This window comes from Engystomops pustulosus, chromosome 6 (assembly GCF_040894005.1).
Source record: "Engystomops pustulosus chromosome 6, aEngPut4.maternal, whole genome shotgun sequence".
Lineage (NCBI taxonomy): Eukaryota > Metazoa > Chordata > Amphibia > Anura > Leptodactylidae > Engystomops > Engystomops pustulosus.
In genome coordinates this window covers 130,473,243-130,500,724 of record NC_092416.1, presented here as the reverse complement: position 1 = coordinate 130,500,724, position 27,482 = coordinate 130,473,243, and the positions used below count along the sequence as shown (strand labels likewise).

The following is a 27,482-nucleotide window of genomic DNA, read 5'->3' as shown; positions in this document are numbered from 1 at the left end:
CAGTTTGGCCCAGAGCTGTCTATCAACATGTTACTCATGCGAGTGGCCTAAGGGTCCGTTCATATGTGGCATTAAAGCATGCACAAACGCATCACAACAGCTGAGAATAGGAGATTTGCCTTATTACATTGCTCTCAACCTTGCTTTTTCAAAACGTGCGCATTAACGCATTGTACAAACCGAATGTACAAACTTAAAATAAAACAGATGAGAGAGCCACAGATCTAAACACCGCGGGAACCATTGTAAATATCACATGAATTCTTTTAGATTTTTCCCTGTCCACCCGTAGTCAGCTATACAAGCTAGGGCGGCGCGGTGGCTGAGTGAGTAGCGCTTCTGCCTTGTAGTGCTGGGGTCCTGGGTTCAATTCCCACCCAGGTAAACATCTGCAAAGAGTTTGTATGTTCTCTCCGTGTTTGCATGGGTTTTCTCTGGGTACTCTGGTTATCTCCCACACTCCAAAAGATAGTGTTAGGTTGTTTAGATTCTGAGCCCCATGGGGACAGGGACCAATTTGTCATGCTTTGTACAGCGCTGCGTAATCTGTGCTATATAAATAAAGAATTATTATTATATCATATATATTATATATTAAAAGCAGGCTGTACGGCCAAGGACAGTTTATTTTATATATTTGAGATACCAATTAATCAGGATCCTCAATTTCTTCAGATCCCCACCCAATTCTAATTCTACTCAAATGCATAAATTGAGTCAATGTAGGACCCAATGGATAAACCATCTAGTAGAGACCATTTACGCAGGTAAAACGTTTTGTGTCTTTTTTATATACTCACAAAGAAGATAAAAATAACTTCTCTCATTAAACCAATTCAAACACAGAGCATGCTGAAGAAGGGGAAGAAGCCGTAATTGGGTAAAACTCAAGGTCAAGCTGAGAAAGGTTTAGAATGCTTTGTGTTTGAATTGGTTTTATGAAAAAGAGCTTGATTTTATCTCCTTTGTGAGCATATAAAAAAGACACAAAACATTTTTACTATAAACTGGTCTGCACTGGTTGGTTTAACCATTGTTTACAACATGGACTCACTGGCCCGCATTTATCAACACTAGTATGGCGTGTGCCATTAACCCCTACGGGACACAGCATCTTTTGGCCTAAAGGACGCAGCCCCATTTTTCAAATCTGGCCTGTGTCACTATAAGTGGTTATAGCGTGGGAACGCTGTGAGATATCCAGGGGATTTTGAGATTGTTTTCTCGTGACACATTGTACTTCAAATTAGTTTAAAAATTTGGATGAAATCTTTTGCGTTTAGTTATGAAAAAAAACAAAATTTGGCAAAAATTTTGAAAAATTCTTTATTTTCAACGTTCTAAATTCTCTACTTTTGATTCAGAAAGTCATAGCTCCCAAATAAATTCATAACTTACATTTCCCAAATGTCTGCTTTATGTTGGCATGGTTTTTTAAGATTCCACATATTTTACTAGAATGTTATGAGGCTCAGAATTTGGGTGCCATTTTTCACATTTTTTGTAAAATCGCCAAAACCTGTATTTAGATGGACCTGCTCAACTTCTAATTGACACTGAGAGGCCTAAATAATAGCGAGACTCGTAAATTACCCCATTGTGGAAACTACACCCCTCAACATATGAAAAACCACTTTTAAGAAGTTTGTTAACCCTTTACGTGTTTTATAGGGGTTAAAACAAAATGGAGGTGGAGTCTGCAAATTGTAATATTTTTTCACAATACACTCATTTTGGGTGGAAAATTTTACATTTCTAATGGATAAAATGAAAAAAGGCTCCACAAAGTTTGATACGCAATTTCTCCCGAGTACACCGATACCCTACATGTGGTGGTAACCTGCTGTATGGGCGCACGGCCGGGCATAGAAGGGAAGGAGGCGCCATTCAAATCAGATTTGCTATGTCACATTGTACAGGCTATAATTTTTTTCTTTTTTTTATTGTGCACCTATAGGGGCTTATTTCTTTTGCCACATGAGATGCACTTTTCTAATACATAATTTTGGGGCATCTATAGCTAATTGGTGAGATTTAATTAACTCTTTGTTGGTGGAGGAAATGAAAATCATCAATTTTTAGGAAAATTTTTATGTGTTTTTTTTTTTTGGCCGTTAACCATACCATGAAAATAGTATATTATTTTTATTCTTTGGGTCGCCACGTTTATGAAAATACTTCATTTATATATATTTTTTTATTTTTTCCCATTTTTACTGTATAAAAAGTAATTTGGCAAAATTGTTGTTAATTTTAGCATCACCGTCTTTCATATGCATAACTTTTTTATTTTTCACCTCAAAAATCTGTTTAAGGGCTTATTTTTTGCAAGAATGATAGCTCTTTTTAGTGGTCTTATTTTAGATTGCGTAACTTTTTAAAATCACTTTTTTAGAGCATTTTTAAAGGGCATTAATAAAAAATCATCTTTAGCAGAGAGAGTTTTTTTAGGTTGTTTTTTACGGGGTTCACTTTGCGGATCTAATAATGATTCTGTTTTATTATACAGATTGTTACGGACGCAGGGATACCAAATATGTGGGGGTTTTGTGTATTTTATTCAATTGTACTGAATAAAAACTAATTTGGAGAAAATCTTATTCATTTTAGCATCACCATCTTTTTATATGCATAACTTTTTTATTTTTTGGCAGATAAATCTTGTTAGGGGCTTATTTTTTGCGAGAACAGTTGTTCTTTTTAGTGGGCTTATTTTGGAGTGCATAACATTTTTAAATCACTTTTTAGAGCATTTTTTATAGGGTATTAATTAAAAATTATCTTTTTTCGGAATGTTTTTTGCGTTTTTTTCCTCCGGCGTTTACCGTGCGGGTCCAGTAACGATTCTGTTTTATTATGCAGATTGTTACGGACGCGGCAATACCAAATATGCGGGTTTTTTTTGTGTTTTTATGTTTTTTATACTTTATTAAGTGTTTTTATGGGAAAGTGACATTTTAGGGGCTTATATTTTTATGTATTTATTTTTTATTTATTATAATGTGTAGTGTTAACTGTTTTTGCATATTTTTACTTATACATACTTGAACTTAAACCAGTGATGCTCTGATCACTGGTTTAAGTTCAATACACTGCTCTACAATACTATTTTATTGTAGAGCAGTGTAAACTGTCTGAGCAAGCTTGCGCATGCTCAGACAGTTTACAGCCAGACCCGGAAGGGGTCTGGCTGCCATGGAGACCGGGCAGCTCCGGGGCACATGCCAGTCCTCGGAGCTGCCCGGAAGAGGATCGGATCCCCCGGTAAGCGGCACGGGGGATCCGATCCACAGCGCTAACACCGTTACACGCCGCGGTCATGTTTGACCGCGGCGTGTAAGGGGTTAACACCCGCGATCGGAGCCGGCTCCGATCGCGGGTGTTAGCGCAGGCTGTCAGCTGTACTAGACAGCTGACAGCCGCTGCTTCTGGTACCGGCTCCGTTCGTGAGCCGGTGCCAGAAGCAGGACGTTATAGAACGTCCCCGTGCGCTAAGTATCTAGCCCCGGGGACGTACTATAACGTCCAGGTGCGCCTAGGGGTTAATCAAAACTGGCGCACAGTCTTCATTAAGTTTTGTGCACCATGGAAATTTTTTTTGGCGCACTTTATTCATTCTGCAGAATTGTGGCATACTTCAGTAATAAATTTGGCGCAAACGCAGACTAAGCAGTAACTCTCCTCTTTAGGTCCACATATTTTATGATTTGTTGTACACAGTGCAGCCGCAGCACAAAACTGGCACAGACACTTGTTTGCATGTTTTTTTCAGTGCAAAGTCAGACGGAAAACTGGCGCAAGCACTTTAATAAATGTGGCCCACTATCTGTATTCAGGTGGATTTAGAATTGGTTAGTAATCAGAAGAAATTCAGGTTTTGGATAAAATATCTTATTTCTTTGACGACAAAAGGTGATACACCAGTTTTCATCTTGCAATATTTTCCCTACAATGGTTCGTGCCGTGTTTAGACATGTGACTCCTTGCTCTTTTTTGGACACCGAGACTTACCCTTGTTTTACCTAGAAAGTTCCACTTGGTTGGGGCTAAAGCTAATTACCTTACATAAAACTATAATTATGTAAACCTACTTGTACTGTACTTGTAGAGACAAAAAAAGGGCATCACAATGGCAAGTTTCTAAAAATACATAGCATTGCTAAAGTATATCGACTTTGCCAAACTTTAAAAAGTGGCAAAAGAAAACAAATGATACATGTATGGCATAGTCTGCCATCAGGTCTTACCCACTCTTCTCCCCTTTCAGGTCCACTAAATAAACTGCAGTTTACGTTCTCCTTCAGGTGAGGGAAACTCAGTTTTCCTTCAGATCCACCAAAATTTTTGGAGCCCAAAGGTGAACATAGATTTATAAGTTTGAAATGAAACATGTAACACATATGTATTTATATATATACAATATTAAAATGACTCATAAATATTTATGCTTATACTTGAATTGGTGTATATTGATAGATTAATATCTGGATAGGATACATACTTATATATCCATATACATATGATGCACATTTATGAATGAATGGAATTCTGTCCAGCTTCTTCCCCGCAAGAAATTACCGTAAGCTATCAGTGTTGCCTGTTATTACTCCTGTTGTACATTCTGGTTGTGGAGCACATGGATTGGTCTGCATTGCAACCCCAATGTACATGATCTGTAAGTAAGCACCAGATAGTATAAGAATGCCTTGCAGTAATAACTTAAATAAATATATGTGTACCAGCTCACCTTCCAAAGTCGCATCCAGCAAGGCACGAGCCACCCCTCTGCATGGGCACATAGGACTTGGTACAAAGAAATAAATTAGGTGACTAATTTATTTAGAAATAGGTGACTAAGGACGTGTATACCGTGCACGTCACAGTTGTCTTATACACATGATGTTTCTACAATAAAGGAGGATTCATATTTGCCGCTCGGCTGGACTGTGAATTTATTTCCTTGCAGTGATGACTACCTTCTTTACCCTACCTTGGGTTCCCCCTTCCTCTATTTTGGATGAATTTACCACATTTGGTCATATAAGTAATTTTAAGGTTAATCTTAAACCAAGACACCAGTTTCCTTTCACATGGCAGCGGTTCCATTTCTGCTATTTGGTAATTAACATCCCTGTGTATATCTCCCTCCTATTTAACAAGAATTACAAGTCCATCCTCGACTGCTCCCTTGCAAATTTCACCCATACCACATCAGCAACCTGTCCTGGTTGAGACTCATTATTAATAATAATCTTTATTTATACAGCGCCATCATATTTCGTTAATGTGCTCACTGTGGACGTAATGCCCAAATTATTCACTGATGGGTTCCCCCTAGAGGTGTGGACTAAATATCAAGATTTCTTGCTTCCTCCCCTGCTGAAGGCCTCTTATGACTGGGGTGCACTGCTTCATTACTTTTACGAAGCCACTATTGTTGTAATTAACAAAACCATACAAAAACCCTGTAGAGTGTGGGTCTTATAGGCCCATATGTAATCTTAATATGGATGATAAAAACCTTACTAATGTTCTAGCCACCAGATTTATCAGAAGTGTCTGAGAACAGAACTGTTCTAATTGCCCATAGCAACCAGCCAGAGTTCAGATTTTATTTCCCCACAACAGTTTATAAAATGAAAGCTGAGCTCTAATTGGCTGCCATGGGCAGTTCTGCTCTATGTTCTGATAAATTTCCCTCCTAGATATGTATGTAACCCCCGGCTTGGCTTACGTTGTGATAAGTTTAAAACATGTTCCTCTATCCCCTTATTTATGATGAGTCACTCATTATATCCCTTATTTGTGGATTTTCCCAAATCCTTAGGTGATATGGCTCTCCCAGAACTATTTCTGTACTATCAGGCAGGACAGATTAAATACATAATTTCTTGGCTTTTTCCCCAACCCATGTCCTACCCAGTGATACATTTGTCGGGTCATCTTAGCTTTTCTAGCCCATGGCCAGTTTGGGAGGGATCTGGTGGGAGTATCTGAGGCTTGTTATCTATTCATAAAACAGCCAGATGGGTATGGAAGGAATCCAAAGTTATATTCACATCTACTGATATTTCAGAAGAGACTCCCTTGGACTAGCTGTAAACAACAAGTAAAAGGAATTATTTATCTGTCCAATATAATCATAGCGCTCATCCTGGTGTGACTCTCCTGAAACCTCCTATTCGCCTGCGGATATACCTAATGCACCAGATCATTAACTTGTAATTATCTGTAGGCGTGTTGTTAATGTAAAGTTGCATCTTGATACCAAGTCTTCCCCTTCTTCCCACTATTAACCTAAGCATATGCTTTCTCTGTCAGGCACGTACTGCTATGATTTTTTTCAGTTCAGTTCATTTTCATTGTTTAATTATGACATGTTGTACGTGATAATGCACAGATTTCTGCATTTGAAACAACGCTCTTAATCATGTTATGGTCAACCAACGACATGGCCAAGACATAAAAGCAAAAACATGAGCTAATCATGTCACAGCACATAGTAGGGCACATTTACTGAACAGTGTGCACCAGAATTCTGGTCAAAGTGTCTGCGCTAGTATTGTGTCGCCATGACACAATCCTGTGCACCAGGGGCATAACTCGGAGAGGCTGAGCCCCATGGCAGATTTCTGCATGGGGCGCAACTTCCCCTTTAAAAACAATATACATATTTATACAGACATGTTTATACAACTACACACATTTATATACTTACATCTCCTTCACATGTACGGCGACAAGCTATGAAGGGTGTATGAAGAGGGCTCACAGGGTGAGCCCTCATCATGCAGAGGTTGGGTTTTCTGCATAATGCTAATACCCGTGATCAGTGCTAGCAAGGGTATTAACCCTTTGATTGCATGGGTGCCGCCATCTTTGTTGAGATCACTGACTCCACGTGACGTCATAGGAGAGTGGCGATTAATTGCCATGACAGCCTTGGGTCTTCATCAAATTTAGTTAAATTTGTTTGCAGAAAATAAGCTTTCACACAGCTCTCTACACAGAATAATGAAAAAGTTATAGATTTTTGAAGGTGGAGATTGAAAAATGAACGAAAAAACATTCTTAGTGGTTTATACACACACGTAAGTTCTACACTCATACACTCACTTTTCTACTCGCACCCACATACATAAATGTATACACTTATATGCACACATTTATGTACTCATATATACATTCATACACATATATACAAACTCATACAGTATATACACATACAATATAGACATCAAATTTGCACACATCATGTATATTACATACACATTATATACATAAAGCATGTATATATAATATACTTATACATACAGTATACACCCACCACATATACACATACATGCAGTATAAACACACCATATACACATATACAGCATATACACACCATATACTAAAAACACTCAGCATATTATATAAATGCACACATATATATATATATATATATATATATATATATATATATATATATATATATAACAAGCGTTCAGGCGGGTGCTTTGACAGTGGATATGTGAATATAGGCTTACAAAACCATCTTAATAGATGACTAGAATTACATTGGAGCCACCTATACCACCTATATAAGATACCAGAGTGAATATGTTCTTACAAATCTATGTTAATGAATAACTAGAATTAGTTTGGAGCCACCAATAAAGGATGCCAATGTGAATATAGGCTTACAAATCCATGTTAATGGGTGCTAAAATTGCCTTCAAGCCACCTATATAGGATGCCAGTATGAATATGGGCTTGCAAATCCATGTTAATGGTTGACTAAATTTGCCTTGGAGACCTGTATGGGATGCCATTGTTGATATGGGCTTACAAGTACTGGGGGCCCACACTACTGTTATACAGAAATATCACCTATATTGCAGGAGTCAAGGATCTGATGATTTTTAGGGACTGGTTGTAGAGAAAGTGAAATAAAACATAAAGTAAAGTAAAAATAAAGTAAGTGGCATCTTGGACCTTACAGGTGACATATTATGACAACCTCACCCTGTCATGACTTCTACCCGATACCTTCAGCTCCCAGAAGTACATTTCTACATTGCATGCCTAAAATGACCACATTCACTTACAGTATAATGTCACTAGGATAACAGATATGGCCCACACTGTGCTCCTAAATAATATTTATTCCCCACAACACAATTGACAATACAGTGCCCCCACATATTTAAAACCCTAACACCACAACTTGAGGGGGGAGGGAAGTTGGAGAAGATGGTCATGGACTACCTAGCTGCAAGTAATTGTGGCCCCAATAGTCGAATAGGAGGAAAGTGGCCAGAGTGCTTGGGGGTCTAGCCATGGGAGAGAAAGCAAGGAAGCATGTATAAGATAAAATTTGGAGGGAATTCAGTTTGTGGAGCTTCAGGGGAAGGGCTTGGAATGCCATAATATCTTAGGAAGGATAATTTTAAAAATCTTGAGCATCCTAGCCAAATAAAAGTACCCGCACCCGATGTTTACAACCTTCTTTGAGCATTTTCAAGAGGGAAGGGAAATTTAGACGATAAGCCAGCTCACTATCCCAGACAGTCATATTCCAAGATACTTAAAGGAAATCTACCACTAGCTGGTAGACATATTAAACTACAAATACTTACCTATGCTCTTCTTGATGTTGATCCTGGCGTCCTTCTCTAAACTTGACATGCCAGGATCACCTAAAAAAGAAACTTATAATTAGCAGTCCAGAGGGTGGGGACGTGATGTCTGGCGATCCTGGCTGCTAATTATGCACACCCCCGCACCTCCCTCTCCCATGCATGCTTAATTACCAGGCCAGAGCGCCGGACATATTAATTTTGGTGTTGGAATGGTCAGAGTAAGATGAGAATTCCACGTGAGAACCAGTAGAGAGATAACCGGCTTGATAATGAAAAAAATGAGGTCATGGGCATAGGCCACATTGTTATGTGTGTTACTAGTACGAAGACCTTGGATATCAGGATTAGCTGTGCCATTTTTAAGGAAGGGCTCCATGGAAAGAATAACAATGAAAGAGGAAAGGGGATAACCCTGGTGGATACCTTTGTGGATGGAAAAGGGACTTAAGAGCACACCGTTCTTTCTGACATTGACTAAGGAGCCGTATACAGAGAAGTTGCATAGGAGAGGAGCTACACTGGAAAAATGAGGCCAATATGGCAGAGCGTTTTATGCATAAATATCTTAGCCAAAGCCTTCTCTGCATCCATTAATAGGAGCATGAAAGGCTCAACAATTTAGGTTTATAGATCAGGACAAGAGATGTTATAGTATTATCATAGGCCCCACAACCCATTATGAAACCTGCCTGGTCCGGGTAAACAATGTTGGAGATGAGGGGAGATAAACAAGAGGACAATATTTTTGCCAACAGTTTCATGTCCATGTTAATTACTAAAAAGATCTTGGGTATTGACCCCGGTCTATAGAATTACTGTAATCTGTACGTAAAGAGCATAATATGTTGTAATGTGAGCGCAAAGAGTCAACTGGTTGCCAGGGAGTCAAACGCTGTCCCACGGTTGGACTAACATTTCTACAAATTGCTGGTAGTAAGGGAATGAGAAACCATCCCAGAGTGGGGATTTTTAACAGGTAACTGAAGTTTTTGAATTGTAATGGGCGCCTCAAGGTATTCAATTGCTCCAGATGTAAGAGCAGGCAGATTGTTTCGGAACTTGAGTAAGGTACTTAGTGCAGTGGAAACCAGACCTAAAATGATCAGCAGTATTGGGGCTTACAGAGTAGAGAGCAGAATATTAGTTTCACAGTGTAGCTTTGATCTCTTGCAGGAGATGTACACGTTGGCCATACTGATTTTAGATTTCAGTGTAACAGATTTCAAAGCTACAGCAGGGAAGAGCTCTGGTAACACCCCACAGAGCTTCTGATTCATTAGCATCATCTTAAAAGATGATTTTATAGGGAAGGAAGCCATGGATAACAAAGAAGATTAAGAAGATTACAACGGTCACAGTTTCTGGATCTATGAGTAAGTGTGCCTAATTTATCATGCTTGATTTTGTTGCTAGATTTCCTTCAAAGTCAGTGTATGACATGGTCGTGATCACACAGATCAGCTTAGTGATTATAGGAAGAGTTGTCAATGTCAATAACAATATTAGTAGTAATACTATTTAAATGGATTGAGCTAAAATATGAACACTGCTTATATCTAGTTGTGACACTGTTTTTTTTAATCTAAATGTTTAAGGGATGCCTATCGTTGGACTTTGATGTGAAATGTATTTTGGCAGCATTAAGTCACAGGCAATGGAGTGTTTAGCAGTGAACTCAAACTCTCCCCGCCTCAGAGCATCTCATCTGCTGTGATTGACATCATTCATCAGGGAGCTGGTTATGATGTCCTTGGATGCAGGACTGACAGACAGATATTTTATCTTACAGATAAGAGGACAGTCTGAGGTGAGGAGAACTTGATTTCAGTACTAAACTCTACACCAAATTGACTCTATGCAAACGATTTACATCTGGGTCATGAAAGAAACATGATCCATGAAACATAAAATGTGAATTGTAGAAATGGAGGTCAAGTAGAAAACGAGATTGTATGTGGCCCCATTGGCATATAGCCATAGTGGCTCCGGCATAGCATTGTTCAGCACTGTTACCACTGATTTAGCCCAGCTGCCTACTTTTTTGCATTTTATTTACTGTTTTATAGCCGATATTCTCATGAGCTTCCCATTGCTTTACTGCATTGCTGGAATACCTCATGTCTTCAGAATTTTTTTAATCATTTATCAAGAAATATAAGACTTTTGTAGCTCAGGAATTATAAAAAGTAACAATAATCCTATTTTAGTTTTGGCATAAAAATGTTTGCATGGCAATACATGAAGTGCTAATTAGGGGGTGAATAAGTTCTCCCATCGGTCTAGATAGAGATGTGGTGAATGAGTTAGACTTACTTGCCACCTTAAAGGTGAATGGAAGTAGAACAAACATATTTCCGTAGGTGCAGAGTGTAAGAAATTCTCCTAAGAGTCATGATAGGTCTGTCTTAGGTGGGAAATCATGATACTTTGTATGTATGATGTATATATAGTGTAAAATATTTTAATCTCTATATACAGTAGATACGGGTACCATAGTTATGACTCTTGTAGCCAAATATTTTTATATAGACACCCTCTCTCTGTTTCCAACTATAAAACTGAGACAGAGGAATTTCCAGTAAGAAACTTTTACGATACTATACATCATAAAAAAGACAAATTGATTGGACTGTGGTTTTGCTGGAGGTTTTCATGATCACTGTCTATGTGAGAGCTCACGTGTTGGGCCACCACCCACTGAAGACAGGAAATGACACATTTTACAGCAAATGTTTATAGTGCTGTGAAGGATTTTCCTTCATTTTCCATTTTCCCAATAAAATTAAGCAAACATAATTTACACGATTATAGAGAGAAAAATAAATCCTGTAAAAACACATAAAGGCAGCAAAAATAGAAATTAAGAGGAAAAACTGCCAAAGAAAGTAAAAATAATCCCAATTTACTTGGGGGTCATGCTGGAGGGAGTTGAGGGAAGGGCCAATCTATTGAATGCTGCCTTCTCTACTGTCTCTACCCAAGGAAATCCCATAGGAAATGACATGAGGAATAATGTAAATCCTCTATTAATTGTCAATTGGTTAACCAGGGAAGAGGCACAGCACTGCCTCAAAACCACTAAAATATTCAAATCACCAGGCCCAGGTGGTATATACTCCTGGGTACTGATGGAATTGTGTGCTTTGATAGACACATCATGTCAATGTGCCCAATTATGTTCCAGGGGACTGGCGCTTTGCAATTTGGTGCCTATATTTAAAAAAGGGTCAAAAAGTGATCCTGGAAACTACAGACCTGTGAGTTTTACATAGGTTGTTGGGAAAATATTTGAGAAGTTCGTTAGAGATATTATCCTGGCATATCTCACTATGCATAAGGGGGACAATCTGTGTATTTGGGTTAGAAAATGGCTTAGTTACCAGTTATCGGGCCACTTCTTTTTAATATTTTTTTTATTAATGACCTCATAGAAGGTTTACACAGTAGAGTTTCAATATTTGCAGAAGATACTAAAGTAAAGTAATTAATACAGAGGAGGATTACAGAGGGATTAGTGGAAACTGGAGGCCCGGGCTGACAAATGGCAGATGAGGTTTAATGTAGATAAATGTAAGGTTATGCACTTGGGTTGAGGAAATAAAAATTATAAATATATTTTAAATAATACATTTTTTTGTAAAACTGATGGAGAAAAAGACTTGGGGGTATTAGTGGATAATAAACTCAATTTTACTGATCAGTACCAGGTGTGTGCTTCCAAAACAAATAAAATAGTGGGATGTATCAAGAGAGAAATAAATTCTCATGATAAGGACATAGTTTTGCCATTATACATATCACTGTTCAGACAAATGGAATATTGGCAGGATTCGGGATGAGTGGATCCTCTGGACCACCAAGGGAGGTGGTACTAGCCGACACCTTAAAATGGAATCTAAGTGGCACCTGGTCTTCACTAGAGCCCGCTACAAAGTGGGATGGTCTTGCTGCGGCGCGGTACCACCAGGTCGTTCCACAGGTGCAACTAGCCGGCGGTGGCAGCCGAGGTCGAGGTACCTTAGCAGGAGACAGTCTTGTGGTCCAGGCACAGGGTCAGGGCAGGCGACAGAAATGCAAGGTCAAGTCCAATCCTGGGTCAGCAATGGGAGGTCCAGGCCGATGGGAACGGGAACACAAGCACACGGGACACAGGAACACAGGAATTCAGGAGCAGGAACACGCAGGAACACGTGAACACAGGAACTCAGGAGTATTGCTGGGGAGCTTTCCCTAAGGTGTAGGGACAAAGTTCCGGCAGGGTGTGCAAGGAGAGGCAGATTTAAATATAAATGTAGAAAATGGCAAGCACCAAATTAAAATTTTCTGAAGTCGGCGCGCGTCCCCATCTCCCAGGGGGGTGCACCGGCTTCAGAAAACAGTGGACAGGGATCCGGAGCGGGGACAGGTGAGTCTGGAGCCAGCGCAGAGGGACACGAGTGCGTCCGCGATGGGAGACGGGGATCGTGGGAGCACCCGTGACAGTGCCCCCGCCTTCGACCTTCTGCTCTCCCTGGGCCTGACAAATCGCTGAAGCAGGCTCTTGTCCAGGATCTTATCCTCTGGATTTTGGTGGAACCAGCCTGTGGTGACGGAGGCGAAGGAACTTGCCGGTCAAGTGGTTGAAGATGACTGGTTTGAGGAGAGAAACATGGAAGGAGTTGGGTATGCGCATGCTAGGAGGCAGCTGCAATTTGTAGGTCCCTGGGTTGATGCGGACTGCAAATAGACCCAAGAACCGTGGTTCCAATTTATATCCAGGGATCTTTAGCCGGACGTATTTGGAGGATAACTAGACCCTGTCACCAGGAGCTAAGACAGGAAATGGTCTGCGTTTTTTGTCTACTTGACGCTTGGTCTGAGCAGAAGTTTGGAGCAATGAGGTACGAACTTGTTCCCAGAAAGCTTTTAGATCCTGTACCAAGTCTTCCACAGCAGGAACATCAGCAGACATGGGTAACATGGGGAAGAGGAGGCCGTGGATGCAGTCCATAATTAATAAAGAAGGAAGCAGAAGTGGAGTCCAGGGCATTGTAGGAGAATGCCACCCATGGTAGAAGAAAAGCCCAGTCGTCCTAACGGCTGGAATCAAAGTGGCAGAGATAGCAACCCAAAGTCTGATTCACCCTCTCCACATGGCCATTAGACTGAGGGTGATAGGCAGAAGAAAAGTCCAATTTCACCTGCAGCTGGCTGCACAGAAATCTCTAGAACTTGGACATGAACTGAACACCTCGATCCAAAACGTTGTGCTGGGGAAGGCCACGAAGATGGAAGATGTGCTGGAAAAAGAGATTGGCAAGACGTGAAGCAGAAGGCAAACCTGGTAGAGGGACAAAATGGGACATCTTTGAAAAGCGGTCAGTCACCACCCAGGCAAACCTGGTAGAGGGACAAAATGGGACATCTTTGAAAAGCGGTCAGTCACCACCCAGATGACTGTATTGCCAGATGATGGCGGCAGATCCATAATAAAGTCCATAGTCGCATGAGACCACGGGCAGGAAGGTACGGGTAACGGCAACAGAAGACCAGAAGGTTTTTGTTGTGAGGGTTTACTGCGAGCACAAGAGGCAGAGGAGCCCACAAAACCCCGAACATCCTTGACCATGTCAGGCCACCAATAGAAACAGGAAATGAGGGCCACAGAGTGCTGCATCCCAGGGTGCCCAGCCACACGAGAAAAATGTCCCCAGGTCTGGATCCTCTTTCGACCATGTCACAAATAAGTCTTGCCGGGAGGTAGTTGCTGGGAGGTAGATGATTGGAATCCAGCAGATGGCGCCACTCCTCCAAGGCAAGCTTGATAACCAGAAGCCGCAGGTGAGAGTTTGGCTCTTAGGCCATTTCTGGGTAAGGACCGCCCCGGCTCCCACGAAGGAGGCATCAACTTCCACAAGGAACGGCTTTTCGGCATCAGGTCGGGTAAGAACTGATGCAGAGGAAAAGGCAAAGGCAGTCTTTAATTTTATGAAGGTCCCCTCTGCCTCTGGAGACCAGACACGGGAATTGGCACCTTTCCACGTTAGCGCCACCGTCGGAGCTACCAGAGATGAGAAATGTGGGATAAATTGTCTATAAAAATTTGCAAAGCCCAGGAAGCCCTAGAAATCGGCTGGCGCATTACAAAGTCAAAAAGGCATAACTAAATACTTAAAATGCCCATTACAGGTGTTAAAGGCGGTCTTCCACTCGTCAACCTTCCTGATGCCGAAGAGATTGTAGGCACTGAAAAATAACGATAAGACCACGAAAACATTTAATTCTTCTTTATGTATAACTTGATCAAAGACATATAAGGCATCATTACATCACCACATTTCGGCAAAATGTGCCATAGTCCATAGATAAGTCCACACTGAATGGCAATGGCTCCCACTGAGACACCCAACGCCCGGTGTGTCATGACGTTTCGGAGGCGGTTTGCGGAGGAACCACCACCATGGTGGTTGAGCAACAGTCTGCCGGGATTGCTCAACCATAATGGAGGCAAGATCAGGCCGACCGGGATGTGGAACCTCGGTGGGATCCATGGACGGATCTTATTGTCAGGATTCGGGATGAGTGGATCCTTTGGACCACCACAGGAAGTGGTACTAGCTGACACCTGGGACCGGAAAGCGGGGTACCACCAGGTTGTTCCACAGGTGCGACTAACCCACGGTGGCAGCCGAGGTCGAGGCAGGAGATAGTCTCGTGGTCAGGTCCAGGCACAGGATCAGGGCAGGTGGCAGAGATGCAAGGTCAAGTCCAATCCGGGGTCAGCAAGGGGAGGTCCAAGTAGATGGGAACGGGAACACAGACACACGGGACACAAGAACACAGGAACGTAGGAACGCAGGAACATGGGAACAGAGGAGCAGGAACACACAGGAACACGGGAACAAAGGAACTCAGGAGCAGAAACACGCAGGAACGCAGGAATATCGCTGGGGAGCTTTCTCTAAGACGTACGCACAAAGATCCGGCAGGGTGTGCAGGGAGAAGCAGATTTAAATAGTTAAATTTCCCAGATTTAAATCCTGGGAAATGGCCAATGCCAGTTAATGGTGCGCGCCCTAGGAGTCCGGGACGCACACGCACGGACCGGGATCCGGAAAGGGGACATGTGAGTCCGGAGCGGGGGCGCACAGAGGCACACGGGTGCGCCCCCGATCCAAGACAGGGATTGCGGGAGCACACGTGACAAATATTGTGTACAATTTTGGGCACCAGTGTATAAAAAGAACAGAAAAACTGGAACAGATGCAGAGGAGAGCAACCAAGATTATTAGGTTAATGGGCAGATTACAATGATAGATTACTAAACTTGGGGTTATTTAGCTCAAAAAAACATGACTAAGGGGAGACCCCATTACAATGTACAAATACCTGAACGGGCAGTACAAGGATCTCTCCAAAGACTTTTTCATGCCTAGTCCTGTGGCCAGGACAGGGGAGCATCCTCTACGCCTAGAGGAGAGGCAGTTCTACTATTGCCATAGATAGGGATGATTTACTTTAAGAGCAGTGAGACTATGGAACTTTTTCCTGACTTAAGGTACTTGGCATCAGCCCTAGACAGTTTTTGCCTTCTTCTGGATCAATGCAATTTTTTCTAACCTTATTTACTATGATACAAGCCATGATAAATGCCCTTGATTAATTTGAATGGGTAGTGTTAGATGCTGTGTAATGCAAACTGTCATCAGACTCTGCTAACATGTATGGATTGTCCAAAGTGGATAAAACTTTGGCAGATGAACCAAAGATATCCCTTTATATTCCTTCTTTGGCCAAGAAAACAATACAGTTTGGGGTGGTAAACAATCTGGCACAACTGTTTCCATAAATATCTCATACTAAGGGTTTTTTTGTGCAGATTTGATCCATCAAGTCCATAAATGACTCATTCCTATCCATATTGTATATAAATCATAATATAGCATTCTTATCTGAGATTCTAGTGAATCTTAGCAGATACTAGTAATCCGTGAAGCTTATGGTCATTGCATGGTGATAAAGAGGTTAATGCACAGACTATTTATCTATTGAGCCAACATGTCCTGTCAGCTTTATCACGGAGTGAAAATTGATGGAGCAAATCTGTTACTGATCTAGGAGTCCTGACCCACTTCCCTTGAGATCTTGATTTTCACTTAGAGGACATTCTTGATTTTATATATATAGGATATCCAGATAAAAGGCTGTTAATCAGATGATATAATTAAATCTAATCTTGGCTTTCCACCTACTGTAAGAAAAATTTAGATATACCTAGTTTCTTTGAGTGACTGCTGGAGATGAAGGCATCGCTATAGGCACCATACTGTTATGTGCTTGATACTGGAATGTTAGCAGCAGATAGATGATTAGAAAGGTCCTTGCTTTGTAGAAAGTACCTAAGTTATACCTTATTATAAAGGAACTTATGTGCTCAAAACCTTTTATGATGATAAAAATTGCTGGACCATGGCAAGGAGAGCAATCAGGAAATGTGCCCAATGCCCTTGAGAACTCCTCCTCCATTCACAGTCCATCCAATACCCAAAGAAATTTAAAGTTTCTCCCTTGCAGTTATTATTATGTATGAGCAGTCGTGTCTAGTCAGAAAGAAGTGACCTCACATGTATGTGACTCTTTCCTTTGATGTCTAAGGGAGTTGCCTGCTTAGCCGTTTCTATAATTCCCATAAACATAGAAAGGATCATGCACATGAGGGACCACCTACTGTATACAGTAAGTCCCTGCTCTAAGAGGTCAGGTACCTTCTAGCAGAATGTTTGATCAAGGACCTCCACCACTCTCATTTATAAGAGTGCTGCAAAGCCTTGAAGAATAATGAGAGTTTGCTGAAGGGATGGTCATATGAACCATGAATGGGCGAGTTATTTATTGCTTGACAACTATGAAATTTTGTTGGTAATTAACTAAGACTCAACTTCCAGTCCATGATGATTACACCAGCACATGCCAATGGCTGTAGGAATAAAGGTCATAGAGGTGAAGTGTTGGATGTAGGAAGACACATACTTACCCTTTCTCATACAGTTTAAAGTGCAACCAGAATCAATGTTTTTCTCAATTTTTTTTCTTTCACTATAATGATTTTTTTATTTACCTTTGTAAATAACTTTATAGTATTATATTGAGGGACATGGCCGTAATTTCTCCTCGATTCCTACTGAGCAGGTGCATTGCACTGATGCAGATGTTGACCATATGTTGTATCTGTTGGTAAGGATATAGGGATATTAACATTCCTTCTCCCTGGTATCTTTAGATCTTTCTAGTTTGTTAATATGATATCACTTATCGGTTATCACTATTCAAAGTCCAGATAGCTATCTGTGTAAACAAGATTGAAAGATCTCTAGGACAGTGACCCGATCGAGATTATGTCCTTAAACACCTGACTACACCATCAAGGAGTAAATAAAGAAGTTGTAAGAAATATTTGCGTAGGTTACACTGTCTTCCTTCATATGGCACTTCCTGATACATATGTTATAGATACAATACTGAGATGCACCTGGTTTTTATTGCTTTTTCATTAGGGGGGATGTCCCACAAAATGTATAGGCCATTGCTATTGTTCCCACAACGATCCTTACAAAAGTTTTTAGTTATGCTTCATTTGTAGTTACCATAGTAAATTAACCCCATCTTGCTGCAGTCCTTTTACGTTTTTTAGTTTGTTTTTTTTTTATTCCCATCTTCCAAAAATTTTTATCTTCCTGTTTTTGAAACCATACGCTTGTTTTCTGCAGGATAAATGTTACTTTCTAGTGACAATTGAATATTCTAAGCAATGCACCATGAAACTGGAAATAAAATTTGAAATTCTGTTAAATTGATAAGAAAATGAGGTTTTCTTACCTTATTTACATGACTTTCACTGTATAGACCAAAATATTTAACCCTTTTTCTTCAGCTCATATTATAATGCTCCCGTCTGTCACTTTACCTCTGACATGGTGAATTTTCTTTCTATGAGTGGCCTGAATGAATGGGTGCTTCCAGTGCGCTCAGAAGTCATCCAGTATAAAGCTGCTAGATTGTGACAACTGATGTAAGGGGTATCATTTGATTATGGTATTACTGTGTAATTTATATTATTTGACCCACATTTACAAAGGTTCTTGCGCCTGTCGGACTTTGCACTTTCTTTTCAGTGCAAGCTACTTCTACATGTATTTAAGAAGTGTCCGCGCCACATTTGTGTTGCATGCGATCATTTTGTGGCGCGGCTGCACTATTCTTAATCCAACACAAATTTTTGCACTGAAAAGGGGGTTCCTGTGCACAGTCGGACTGTGCGCCAGATTTATCATGCAAAGTCTGACAGAATTGTGTCACAAACCCTATGTTAAATGTACACCAAAATAAAAGTGGCGAACACTGTCGGAGCTGCGCAGGGAACGCCACATATATGAAGAATGTGCGCCAGAAATCCTGAATCCGGCGCACCCTGCACACTACACAGGGAAACTACACATAGTACACAGAAATAGAGAAAATAATTTCACTATGACCGGAGCTCCAAATATTCTTCTTCTCCCTCGTTATTCTATCTTAAAACATCGATGAACAGCACCAATCTTCAGTTTCTCCTGCTGAAAGTATGTCACCATTCAGACTAGCACCATCGCACGCTCATTTTCCTCCTTTAATTATATTTGTAGCTGGAAGAAAATATGCAGGCAGATGGTGTGGTACGTTCCGACAGCAACACCCCGGAAGAAGCCTTGTCGGTGAAACCCTGGGTCGGGCGGATAGAAAGCTAGCGTCCCGTTATGTGAATTTGTGATATGCGCATTTTTAATGGACTCTTGTGAGTATGATGAACTGGAATAAATTTTATCTTTATTGGAACGTACCACACCATCTGCCTGCATATTTTCTTCCAGCTACAAATATAATTAAAGGAGGAGAATGAGAGTGCGATGGTGCTAGTCTGAATGGTGACATACTTTCAGCAGGAGAAACTGAAGATTGGTGCTGTTCATCGATGATTTAAGATAGAATAACGAGGGAGAAGAAGAATATTTGGAGCTCCGGTCATAGTGAAATTATTTTCTCTATTTCTGTGGACTTTTCGAAGACTGTGTGGACCGGTCTTATACTGTGAGTAGCTCCTTAAGGGGCAAACTGTGCACCACGAACAACTGTGTTTCTACACATAGTACAGTTTGCACTGTTTTTAGTAAATTAGCCGCACTGGGTACTATGCTCCATGTTGGATGCCTGAGCTTTGTCTTGAGGGGATCGACCTGTGTCAGTGAGCCCAAATACGCTATACTCATCCGTCTCTGGCACTCCAGTTCAGTGCGTCTCCCACTATCACTGTTGGTCTCTGTGCGTAAACAGCAGGCTGTGCCTGTCAATGTGATGTCCCTGCTGAGCCTCTATATACAAACTGGCTGGCAGTGAACCAAGAGGAGCGAGTATTGCAAGTTTCTTATCCTAGGCCCTAGATTTAAAAGACACTGATCCCTTACAACCCCTTTAGTGGAATTTGCATGTCTAGCTGGATCAGCTCTAGCCTTAGGGCATGCAGGTCATTCAGTGACCTTGACCCATAATTCTTGGACAAGTTAGCTGGGAGAAATTTATTACAAGCAAAACATGGCATTTCCCTAGTGTCAAAACTTATTTTCTCCTTTACTCTTGGCGTAGCCTCTATCAATCTCCTTTAGTTATGAACATTCCACCCCAGGGAAATATATCAAAGTAGGAGCATACAGAAAGTTAAGGGAAAATGTAATTCTTAGTCACTAGGATGGGTCCTTATCCATTGGGTAGTTTGGCTACAAAGATTGTCACTTGACCAGGATGACCTGAAATATTGATTATTGATGCAGGTGCTGATATAATTCTGAACCCTTGAAGCTGGATTCCTCTGCAGATCACAACTGCTTGGTGGGGTAGAGAGCTGTAGACTGGGACAGAGAGCAGCGGTAACAGAATAGAGATTGAGCTGTAAATAATGGTTTATTATTTTATATTATATTGTTAGGAAGAAAGGAAATGTACATATATGTCCAGTTTTACCTATGAAGGAAGGAGGGGGGCTCAATTAAAGAGGAGTCAGCATAGGGCACCTTCCTATCCTCAGACCAACCCCGCCCCAGACTAATAGATTTTACCTGCCTTGCAAGCTTTGGGGAGAGATTTGTACTGCAGATGGGTACACATTACAGAATATCATCATTACTTGATGCAAGTGCTGCAAATTATCAGCTATTATAAGCATCAGATTTGGATATTTCTGTTCTGAGATCTCAAACAGAACAAGTTATTACAAAATATCTTTGGATGTCACAGAACTTTTCACATTAACCATTATTTATCTGATAAAGTCTATGTTTATGTTAAAGTATCACAAATATACAAATTTCATATTATCATAAACTGTGTAGCAATTCACATGGATTAGCTCTTTAACACTTTTCACATGTTTGCATAGGTAACTCATCATGACAGTTCAGCTTGATGCTAGAGCAGTGGTAATGACGCTCATGTCCTGTGGGAGGCGCCTGCTCCCCAGCTTTATATCCCCTCTCAGATCTCTTCTTACACACAGAGCAGCAGGGTATCTCTCCAGAGTAGCTCAGATCCAGCAGCCTGCAGTTACCTCACTTCCAAGTGGCACAGACAGGAATGGTAACCTCAGGACAGGGCTGCCTGGCAGGGATTATTTAGAGCAATCCTGGCATCACATTTTGGATATTTTACAATTGGGTTCATGGAGCAAAGGCTATTGATTATACTAGGACTGCTGATCACTTCTAACACAGGTAAGTGCACTGACATTGCATGGGGTGGAAATGAACCTTCCAGCTATGGAGCTGTAGCTGCCAGTTGTGGGCTATGTGCATGTTTGAGATGCACCTGTGAGACTTAACCAGCAGCACAAAGTGGTGAAATAAATGTGGGCTATACAGTAGATGGATAGCCTACACCTATTTTGTAGATTTAGTGTTACGAACTTGTGTTTTACAAGTTGGCAAAGCTTGCAGAGGAATTGCTGAGTATTTTATTCACATAACTATTCACATATGCCCCTACATAAATTTGCTGATGAATTTCCATACAGAATTTCACTGTGGTACAGCAAAAAAGTATTGTGTTCTGCTGCGGAATCTGCAAGTACATTTAACATAGGGTGCTAACACACATGGAAGGCTACCTGTGCATGCACGTGACCAAAGTCGCCTGGTAAAAACTGCCATCTTCTTCCTTATTTCACAGATTCTCATAAACTATAAGTGAGTGAAAAATAGTTCTCACTAGGAAATGTTCTACTTTATAACAGATCGGTCACGCAGTCTGTTAAAATAAAGGGCACTGATTAATTGAAAAGTTTTACATTTAGTGCATTTTGCTGTCCGATTTCATTTTTGTTTACATCTGCCCTAATAGCTGCCCATGAGGGTGCAGTCCAACATCGTGCCAAAGTGCTGGAATAGGCACCAAGTTGGGAAAGTTTGTAAATTACTTGATTGATAATGGTTGTAAGGCTTTAGGGTGCATTCACACAGTGTGGTCAAAAACTAAATCCTAAAAGCTGTGCAGTTTACAGCGGGGATGTGGATTTTACAGGTGAAACTCGTTTATTGTCGATATTTATTCTGTAAAGTCTGCAACCCACGCTAAAAATAAGTGTTTTTGTGCTGCAGTTTTACCAAACCTCAACCGCAACTTTGTGAACGTTCCCTTATTTTCTCTGCACTTTGTGATACACAGAAAATTTTGCGTTTCTTAAATATTATTGGAACATTAGAAATGACTGCATTTAGTCAGCAAGAAGATGTAAAGGGTCTCATCCTGCACATAGACTGACTTTTCAATACTAAAATGCTTAGGAATGAAGGATGCATACATAGATGGCAGCTGTATCTTCAGCTTCAGATTCTGCTTCTATATAAGTTAAGGCGAAATAAATTCAAAATTAAAAAAAAATATATATATATATATATTTCTATAATATACAAAAAAGCACCTTTTTTTTTTTAAATCCAAACTGGTTTGTCACATTGCTGTTACAGTGTTGTGCCACTATAGAAAAAAGCTCAATGGCTAACTGTACACCAGCAATAAGGGGGGGGCTAATTCTCACATATAACTACCTAAATCTGGTCAGTTGAGTGAGGTTCCTTATTCGTCATTGTATGTCATTACAACATTATGAGACATTTCCCACCATTCTCCCTTTACAGTACAAAGGCTTACATACAAAACGCCCAAATTAAAATGGTTTGCAAATCATTCTTTTATGTCCCCTTGAGAATACTTGTTCTATACTGTGGAATTCTGTGTGTTGATACATATAAATCATTGTAATTAAATTTAACATTTTTTTTTTCTACAGTCCATTTCTATAAATAGCTATATGCACTAATATACTACTCTTTGAGGCTTAAAGGACTGTAAACTTTATGTGGGAGATGTATCAATCTGTCTACACCATAAAACTGGAGTAATTTGTACCTGAAATGCTGTGCGCTACATTTATTGAAGGTTTTAGACTATTTTGCTGCAGTTTTCTGACTCAGCCAAGAACGGGGTGTGCCCGGACAAGTCTAAATTGTGGTGCAGCAAACTAGACCAAATAATGGGAGGTGTAAAGTACGACCCAAACCCAGTCTTATACTGCAGCAGATTAATAACCAAGCATCGGACACGAGGATTAATCTGGTGCAGCAGAGAACTGTCTAGTTATACTCTGCACTAACACATTAATACATCAGGATTTAGGTTTCTATGGCACTTTTGATGAATTGGGGCAATTATGTATAATGTAGATTTGTCTGTTATATATTCAATTTCACATCATTGGGGAGATGCATTAAAGTAATTGAGTACTTTTGGAAATGCAGCTCACCCACATTAAATGCCGGGAGTCTGGGTCTGACCTAAATCGTCATGGTCAAGCGGTTACAGGAGAGAATAAACAAGATGGCTCACTTGCTTCCATTAAAATTAATCTTAATCGATAAGCATCCTGGTCATATACTTTATGAGATTACTGCAATGTGTTTCTGGTGCACACAGGTTGCCGTCATCTCATAAAGATCGGTCATCCAAGTCCAAGATACTTATCGAATAAAGATGGATTTTAAATCGGAGCAAGTGATCCGGATCATCTTGTTTCTTCTCTCCTGTAACAGCTTGACAGTGATGATTTAGGTCAGACCCAGGCTCCTGGCATGTAATGCGGGTGAGCTAGAACATTTCCACAAGTACTCGATAACACTAATGCATCTCCCCAATGATGTGCAATTTAATATATAACAGACAAATCTAGATTATACATAATTGCCCCAATTCATCAAAGGTGCCATATAAACCTAAATCCTAAATAGCTTTTCAGCTATAGTTTTGTGCACACAGTTCTTATTTTATCAACGATATTACTTTCCATAATTATTTTATCACTGCAACAATAACATATAATGAAGTTTAAAAAGTGGACAGGACTTTGAACAGTAAATGACAGTGTGTGAGCATGGAATATTTTATCTTGCATTTTAGGCTTTGTTTTGGCTCTTCTGCCCAAGCTCCCGGAGGATAAGGGCAGCCTGCAAGTAAAAGAAGGAGGAAGAAAGGCCAGCAGAGAGAAGGAGTCAGCAACTATCTTTCTCCAATCAGGAGTGACCCTTCCCCCTGGGTCAGCTTCACCTGGACCTCAGGGAACCCCAATTCCTGGATATGAGCAAATGAGCCGCAGATTTCACCTGGAGCCAGATTCTGGGGGAGCTCACAGGAGGAAGCGACGATGTACATGTTACACATACAAAGACAAGGAGTGTGTCTACTACTGTCATCTAGACATCATATGGATCAATACGCCTGAGTAAGTAAAGGTACTCGTCCTGCCTCATTTTGTGTATGATGGGGTGGAGTGCAAATGAGAACGGGAATGATCCCTTTTACAACCATGTACAGTGAGTGTACTGACCTCTATGTTGGGTCTTCATATGGATCACCTAGTTGTTCCTTGTATCCATTGCCTAGAATCTGATGGTCAGTCATTGGCTTGAGTGGTTCTATGTAGAGCCCTATTACTTGAAACTTGGTTCTTTCATTCATTTCATCCATTGTGTTTTATATTCTATAGGGAACATTTATGTGTACTGTAAATTTCTTTTCCAGAAATATAGTGGTTGGCAATTTTTTTATTTGTGTGACATACAAAGGAAGAAAGGCCAGCATCACTCCGAAAGTAGTTCAATCCATTAGTGGTTAATTTCATTCATCAGTGGTATGATGCAACGTTTCGACCCACAGGTCTTTCCTTATTGTACCATTTGGGATTCTGGCGACTGGGATCTTTTGACCACATGCACCCGTCTACCTGTAATTTAATAAAAGTACGAAGACTCACTGGATGGTAACCATACCTACCAATGTAGATAATTAGTGAGTCCAAACTCAACTACAATGACTACCCTGTTTTTACTTAATGACCCACCAGTGAGACAAAATAGAATAATAAATTAGCCATCATTTTTTGCTTTTTTTTCTTGGCCATAGAGGAGATCACTGATCTTAGACCCCACCTAGCTATGAATTTTCAAAAAACAGGGGATGTCCTTTTACTCACAAAGATATCACATTACTCTTAACAATTCTAGTTGATCGCCAAAAGTCAAAAAATAGTGATGCTCTTTCTTAGTGATGAGGATAGGATGGCCCCTATTCAACCCATTACATGGGGTCCTTGCCCTTTTCAGTCCCACTTGGAGCCTCAATCTAATAATAATTCCTGGTAAATGCAGAATTTTTACGGCAGCCTTGCTGAATATATAAGTTTGCAGTGCTGATGTTACCTGATGAGTTCCTGCAGATAAGCGTTATTTTAGGGTTTTTGGCTTCTTGCCTGAATAGCCCAGAATACTGGTTAAGCATGGATGACCTGGATGTTAAGCATGGGCTACTAATTCTCACACAAAATACCCATCAAGTGCATTGAGATCTATTGTTAGTTGCACTAACCTCTTTAAGTGAATGTTCCCCAAGAGCCCAACAGCTGTATCCAATGATTGAACTCCTATAACCCTAAGTAATTTGGAATCCAAGATCTAATACTGTTCTTCCAATTCTACTGAATTTGTTTGACTGATTGGAAGACGACTATGATTCCCGAAGGATAAATGATTTATCATGAAATTCCTACAGGATATGCATTTTACTTGTAATAAGTATAACTATGGCTGGAGGACAACGGAAAGAACCATGATATATCTATTGGCTCAATACAGAAACTAGTGAGAATAGAGGAATTTTGTTTTCTTATGATTATGTTATTTGGATAATATCATATTCTTATGGGAAGCTTTGCATTGTTTTAAATATTGAAGTCTAACCTCTACAGTCATTAGTTTCTAGGCTTGTATCCAAAAGCAAGTTCAGATATTCACAGATATTGTTGCCTAGAACACAAAACTTAGTTAAAGAGGTACCCTTTAGGGTCCAGAATGGTTAGCTGACTCCAATGACCACAGCATTTAGTGAAATATTTGGGCAAGGGGGGGGGGGCATTCATTATTGTCTTTCCAACAGTTTATTTTCTTTGCTGCTCCTGTTGCATCATATATAAAGTGTCGGTAACACAAAATGGGTCCTTCTCCAACACTCATGCCTTTTTTGAGGGAGGCACACAATTTGAACATAGCTTAGAAAACCTGACACTTTTCCTGCACTTTTAGTTTCCCGACACTTTTGTTGGGGCACACTTAGAGTGGCAAAAGGCTGGTCTATGGAGTTTCACCTTTGTGGATGTGGAGTTAGTTCAGACCATTTTGGCTGTGTGCCAGTTTATTAATCCCTTGGCCAAATTGTAACATCTCAGTCTAAATTACTACACTATTTGTACGCCAAAAACAAGGACCCTGTTTCAAAATTTATGAAAGCCCCCCCCTCCCTCACTGTGCTTTAACCAAAGAGGGTTATTTTGATTAGAAACTGAACATCATAGAGGTGATTTAAGAACATGTTATAACACACCAGGACACATCTGGTGCTTATAATGTCTTAAAATTTATGCATATACTACCTCAGACAAAGAACAACAGGTATGCGTTGAAAGGATAATAACATTATGGCTTTTGAATGGAAGGTCAAAAAATGATAGATCCAAGTCCATCTTTATTGGGTTGATGTCTGTACATTGTTCCATTGTAGCACATGCCCTCTATGAAACAATCTAGTTAATCCATGTAATGGTGATTGTAATGAAAATATTTGCTATGATAATAGCTGCGCCACAGGAGGCTGTGTTTTCAACATTCAGGTTTTTACATGAAGTTTTTAGCGCCAAAACTAGATGTGGCTTATAAAGTTAGAGAAAATATAGAGAACAGTTTCTATTCATTATTCTTTTAATCCACTCCTGGATTTGGCATCAAATACTGCATGCGAAAACCTGATTGTGGAAAATCCATTTATCTCTCCAGCCTAAGGCATGAAAGACAGGCTTCTGATAGTTTGCAGCTGTATAGATGTATAGGGGTCCAGAGCCTTGCCCTCTCCCCCCTCTATGCATACATTGGATAACCTACTGGCTACATTTACTCATTGATATCAGGACTATGTTGATTATGTCTATTAAGGTTATGAATTACCACAATGTCCCTTACTGCTCCATCTGCAATTTATACAATATCACCTGTAAAGGGAGACTTCATGGAAATAAGGATGTCCCCATTCATTCTGGATCTCCATTTTTATGTTCTCTTATTGGAACTTACCTAAACAAAAAATGAAGGGCACTGTCTCTTTTTTAGGGTACGATTACAATGTGCAGTGAGGATGGGTTCATGATGCTTGACAATTGTCACAGTAACTCAAATTATATATATATATATATATATATAT

The 27,482-nt window shown here is 40.3% G+C and overlaps 1 protein-coding gene across 1 annotated transcript in view; it reads left to right on the top strand.

Moving 5' to 3' along the window:
- Positions 1-21,196: 21,196 nt before the first annotated feature.
- Positions 21,197-27,482, top strand: part of EDN3 (endothelin 3) — an 81,590-nt gene continuing 75,304 nt past the window's right edge. The window contains exons 1-2 of the mRNA XM_072111011.1: positions 21,197-21,400; positions 24,138-24,459. Of these exons, the coding sequence (XP_071967112.1) occupies positions 21,349-21,400; positions 24,138-24,459 (374 nt within the window). The 5' untranslated portion in view covers positions 21,197-21,348. The remainder of the gene's footprint in view (positions 21,401-24,137; positions 24,460-27,482) is intronic.